The following is a 5,591-nucleotide window of genomic DNA, read 5'->3' as shown; positions in this document are numbered from 1 at the left end:
GGGGGGGGAGGGAAAAAACCCATGAGAAGAAAAATACTGCTCTCCTCTATGGACTGAGGAAACACACCAACCACAGATGCTTCCTCAGCCTGATGAAGGGTATTTATACCCTAAAGCTAGCAAAGAAGCATTTTTCCAACTATTTGAGTTGGTTTAATAAGAGATATCAGGCCCAAAAGAACCTTGTCTGCTTATGTCCTTAGACGGACATGGCAAGACTGCCGACTTTGTGGCCAAGATGCCAACTCTGGCAGAGTATCAGCTGCTTTGCAGGAGGCCCAGGCCTTCATTGGCCAAGGCAGTGTCCCAAGGCCCAGCCAGTAGAAGGCATCAAGTCCACCCTGCTCCTCATGGGAACTCATTAATTCTCAGTGCACTTCCAGGACAGGGAGAAGCAGGGGCAGGGTTTCTCTCCTGGGGAAGAGGTTTGGAGATGTTAGGCACATCTGGAGAGACAGACCTGGGGCAACCATGATGGATGCTGCTGGTCAGGTTCATGGGTACTAAGCACATGATACTGCAGTCTCTGCTACGCTAGCAGTAACAGGGCACCCAGGAAGGGGCTAGTCAAGGTGCAGACTGGGTCTCCCCATACCTTGGCTACACTTGCTTTCTTACTGGATGGCTGGCGCTTGGTGGCTTTTTGGGGAGACTCCTCCTGAAATGATTCTTCTTCGTACTCTTCTTCTTCTTCCTCCTCCTCCTCCATCCAGGAGTCATCTGGGACCACTGCAAAGAAGAGCTGGCCTGGATCAGAGCACGGGGCACAGATCAGGGCATTCCCTGCCTCCTACTCCACTCCTAGGAGCAGGTACCCAAGACATGGGATGCCAGCCAGCCAGCCCCTGAGCCAGCAGTGGCCAGCCATCATGCTCTGGTGCTGTATAGACCAGAAGAACCAAGTTACTAATAGCAAGACTCCCAGGTCCCCCAAGGTAACAGCAGCTCCTCCCCAGGGCACATATCAGCTACCCCTCCCAGGAAGGGAGGACAGTCTATGGTCCAGACATGTGAGCAGCACAAAAGTCCCTGCTCCAGCAGCAGGGTGTAGCATACATAGGTGGGGGCTTTACTGCATTCCCATCATGTAGAGGTGGCAGTGGCCAGCTGGCTATAGTATTCTCTCATTTGGTTGAAGCAGAGGAGACCCAGCAAGTATTGCAGTCACCAGAACCAACATACACTGCATTGCCCTAATGCCAGTATTGGCCAGACTAAACCCCGCTGCACCCACACTTACAATTAATGTGCTGTCCAGTGATGTAGACTGGGCCAGAGCCAGCTCTCAGCCGGAAGGTGACGGGAGGCGTCAGCTCAACTCCCACCATGGGGGCCTGGAAGAGACAGCAGCGATGCCATGAGGGTGGGCTGATGGCAGGTTATGCCCTGAAAAGCTATGGTTGGAGACCAGTTGGCTTTGAAGGCCTAATGGGACTTTGTATCAAGTCCCAAAAAGCTGAAGACTGCATGGCAGTGCTCACCCCTCATGTGCTATCTTCCTCAAAGGGCTGTTCCCTCCACATTTCAGCATGCCTACACACCAAGTTAGCACTTCAGCTTGCTCAGACCTGGGCTTATCAGTGACCTGCTCTCCATCTCCAGGAGTCATCTAGATGCTCGATTCTGACCCAGCTTCCGGCCTGAGTAAATACCAGCCCAGGCCACACCCCCGCCTCTCACCATTGGCAGCACAGAAGGCTTCAAGGCAGCTAGGACTACAGGGCTTGGGTCCTGGCTGTCCTCTGGAGGGATGATCTCTATGATGTTGAGCTCATCATTGGTTTTCTCCCCCACACAGATCTTTGGAGAGAGAAGAACAAGCCTTTAGCACCGTGTTATCAGTGGTGACAGCCTCTGCTCAGAGTGTCCCCCAGCTTGACATGCCCAAGGCCAAATGGGCTTCCTTCACTGCCTGGTGAGAAGAGACTTGTACTCTCATGGGCACATTGACAATGACAAGACTCCACTTGCAGTCCAGAAGGATGGTATTGGAGAAGCCAGACCCTCTGCTTCACCCTATTCTGCAACTGGCTTTTTACAAGACAGGCTCCCATCCCATACACACCTCCCACCCCCACTTCAAAGCCAGTCACAAGGGCCCTGTCCCAAACATCCTCTGTGGGAGAGGATGGGCTAGGCACCTACCATCCGCAAGGCCAGTTGCTGCTCGTAGGCCCAGTCATCTGGCATCTTGAAGGTGCAGGTTGTATTCTCTGCGCTCAGTTCACAGCCTGTGGAAGGGGGAAGAGATCAGCGATTAAAAAAAGAAATCAGATCATTAAGGCAGCTCACCCCACCTCCTGCATCACATGCTCAGCGTGAGTTTCACAGCACAGGCTTCTATCAAGGGTGGGATGTCTCAACAGGTTGTGCTCGCTATCCCCCCCAGCAAAGGGGACTAGGAAAGGAGAAGTGTTGGGAACTGCAAAGTGTCTCTGTACTCCCCCCACCCCAATCTCCAAATGGCTTCTCAGCCTAGGAGGCAAGAAACCCTGCCCCTCAAAGGGTCTTTTCACTTATGTTCCTGCCTGGTAGACAGCATTAGAAGCAAAGATATCATGCCACAGAGCTGCCACTGCCGCTGCCATTGGCCAACATGAGCCAAGGAGACGGTGAAACACATCCACTTTGTGGGGGAAGGAAGGAGACAAGAGAAAAAGAGCAACTGGATGCACTCCAGCTAGCCTTGCCCCAGACCAAGCTGAGCATCTACACCTCAGCTGAAGGTGGACTCCGCATAGCATGTCTGGCAATGCAGCGTGCTCCAGGGAGCAGGCCCTTAGCCCCATCTCACTCCAAGGATTTGTTACACCTCTGAGAAGCAAAAGATACTAGACACCTCAGAGGCTGCACTTTATTTTAGCCAAGACCCGAGCGACTCAGAAGCCACCAAGATTTAGCTCTCAAAAAGACTCTCCATGGAGACCCCTCATTATTGCTGAAGCCTTTCTTTATAGGAGTAGGTGGAGGTTGCAAGTAGGGAAGATCTGAACAAAAAACAAAACAAGACCAAAAACAACCACAAAAGAAAAAAAAAAGAAATCCAACCCCCCCCCAGCAGATTTCTGGAACAGAAAAGGCCGTTATGGGAGAGAGGACTGGGAGCAACAGCTTTAAGCAGTGTTAAGGAGACAGCAGAAATAACCTGAGCACTGATCACCAAGCACTTCTCAGACACTCAGGTGCAAAGCAAGCAGCTTCTTACCCCAGATCAGAGATATGGGCTTCTCCGATTTACTGTCACTGTTGATACTGTTGGTAAGAGCCATTGTTTCCAGAATCTACCTTTTCCATGAAAAAAAAAAAAAAGAAAGGCACCATTACTCAAAGGAGTCTCTATTCAGCTGGAAAGGCTTTGCAATGACAGAGCAGCAATTGCATCTATGAAGGTGGGGGGTCATCTCCTGGTTTAGTTCAGTTAGGAAGCTGGATTTTCCTCCTCTGCACAAAACTAGGAGAACATGAAGTTGTTACTCATAAGTGTCCCTCCTGTGATTGCTCTTAGATGCTACCTACCATCCTTCCTTCACCCCAAATATTAGAGCTGCAGTTTGAGAGCTCAGGAACACAAAGCTCCCATTGCCCAATTTCAATCTTTGTCCTATGTAAGTGGCTTTCTGAGTTATTGTTACCTACTGCCTCTGACCACATCTCTGCTGAAGAAACCAGCAGAACAGCCCCTGTAAAAAAGCATTTTGGGGAACAACATGGAGTAACCAACCTCATGCATCCTTCTCACTTAAGGACTCAAGTCATACAAATGATCAGAAAATGCTTTAAAGGGGAAAAGCAGAGTTTACTGATATTTATGCTTAACAACTCACTTCCCCAACATAAAACTGCATGCAAATCACCAAAGAAAAACCCCTCTACACAGAAAGGGGCTATGAATACAACCACCTACCCCAGCAAGCAGCTCATATAAAAAAAACAACCCTACATAAAAGACCTAACCAACCCTGCATACAACCATCCTCTGGACCAGGCATCTTATAAAGGCAGAGCAGGTGAGCCGCTCAACCATTCATTCAATTAGCCTCACCTTGCTGAAATTTGGTCTTAAAGGGAAACAGCCCTTTCTCTTCAAAGACAGGAGATTCCTTCAAAGGGAGGAAATTCGGCCAGTGGAAACACAGTCGTGATTGCTATCATCCAGCACTTTCTGTAGTACAAATGTGAAGTTAAACCCACAGATCCAAGGTTCGGCTATTCCAAGACAAATGGGTAGAGAAACCCCCCATTAAGTCTGGGAACCAAGGTCTGAGAATACAGAAACCTGAAAGGTAGGGCTATACAAAGTCCTCCCAGGGGTGCCCAGGGCATCCCAGCACTTATATGTCTAGCTTAGAAAAGAGTCAGATATATGCAGGCAGTGGAGCTGTCTGCAGCTCTGACGGGCTTGGTCTGTGCAGTGGAATCGATTAGGCACCGAACTGGGACTCAGGAGCCTTGAGTGCCATCTTTGGCTCTGCCACTGAGCTGCTGGACAGTCTGGAGTCATCCAGTTCCTTCCTCTATGCCTCAGTTTCCTTTTCCCCCCCGGCTGTCCGTCTAGTTGGACTTTAAACCAAGCAGGGCCGGACACCTCCATACAGACCCTGGAGCAACAATCTCAGTTGTAACCCTGCCATTCCACAAACAAATGGCAATGACCACAATCCCTTGGCGTGGCCGGCTCCGGGGGCCTTGTGGTTTTGTTTGCACATACACGTGTCAACTGGGCTCTCATTGAGAATGGGGCTGGGGCAGAGACCAAGGGTTTTGGGGCGGCCCCCGGAACAGGGCCTGGCTGGGGCACAGCCTGGGCTTGTGCAGTGTGGTTTGGCAGCCATGCAGTGCAGTGTGAGAACTGCACAGTAGTTTTTGGGAGCCCTGCAGTGCAGCGTGAGAGCTGTGCAGTGCAGCACAGAAGCTGTGCAATGAGGCATGGGAGCCCTGCAGTGGTTTGGGAGCCCTGCAGTGCAGCATGGGGGCGATGCAATGAGGTGTGGGAGCCGTGCAGTGGTTTGGGATCTATGCAGCGCAGTGTGGGAGACTTGCAGTGGTTTGGGAACCATGCAGTGCAGCATGGGAGTAATGCAACGCAGTTCGGGAGCCATGCAGTAGAGTGCGGGAGCCCTGCAGTGCAGCGTGGGAACTGTGGAGTACAGCGTGTGAGTCATGCAATCAGGCGTGGGATCTGCGCAGCGATTTAGGAGCTGTGTAGTGCAATGTGGGAGCCCTGCAGTGGTTTAGGAGCCCTGCAGTGCAGTGTGGGAGCTGTGCAATGAGATGCGGGAGCCGTGCAGCACAATGTAGGAGCCATGCAATGATTTGGGAGCCATGCAGCACTGCGTGGGAACGGTGCAATGTAGATTGCGAGCCTGCAATGAAGCGAAGGAGCTGTGCAGTACGGTGCGTGCAAGGCAGCACGACCCAGGGGCGCAGCGCATGCGCACCCCCTCCCCTCCCCTGAACGCCGGCACAGGCAGCTTCCGGCGCGGCCGGAAGCGAACCCCCGGAGCAGGCGGGGCAAAGGTCAGGGGTCACAGGCAACATGGCGGCTGCCGGCGGCGGCCTGGGCGCCCTGGTGAGGCCCGGCGGGGCTGGGG

General features: G+C 52.2%; 1 protein-coding gene across 4 annotated transcripts in view; it reads right to left on the bottom strand.

The window, feature by feature from the left end:
• The window catches only part of NPM2 (nucleophosmin/nucleoplasmin 2), a 6,123-nt gene extending 2,152 nt beyond the window's left edge, over positions 1 to 3,971 (bottom strand). The window contains exons 1-6 of one of the 4 annotated variants that reach the window (XM_006022991.1): positions 3,905 to 3,971; positions 3,206 to 3,285; positions 2,146 to 2,231; positions 1,681 to 1,800; positions 1,241 to 1,334; positions 596 to 729 (exon numbers count right to left, since the gene is read on the bottom strand). In XM_006022991.1, the coding sequence (XP_006023053.1) occupies positions 596 to 729; positions 1,241 to 1,334; positions 1,681 to 1,800; positions 2,146 to 2,231; positions 3,206 to 3,269 (498 nt within the window). In that variant the 5' untranslated portion in view covers positions 3,270 to 3,285; positions 3,905 to 3,971. Of the gene's footprint in view, positions 1 to 595; positions 730 to 1,240; positions 1,335 to 1,680; positions 1,801 to 2,145; positions 2,232 to 3,205; positions 3,286 to 3,904 lie in introns of those variants that run through there. The other 3 variants (XM_014519643.1, XM_025203461.1, XM_025203460.1) reach the window with 3 other exon arrangements.
• Between the last annotated feature and the right edge of the window lie 1,620 nt (positions 3,972 to 5,591).

The sequence above is a fragment of the Alligator sinensis genome, unplaced genomic scaffold, assembly GCF_000455745.1.
Source record: "Alligator sinensis unplaced genomic scaffold, ASM45574v1 scaffold98_1, whole genome shotgun sequence".
Lineage (NCBI taxonomy): Eukaryota > Metazoa > Chordata > Crocodylia > Alligatoridae > Alligator > Alligator sinensis.
The sequence above is the reverse complement of the archived record's forward strand: the minus strand, read 5'-3'. Positions and strand labels throughout refer to the sequence as shown.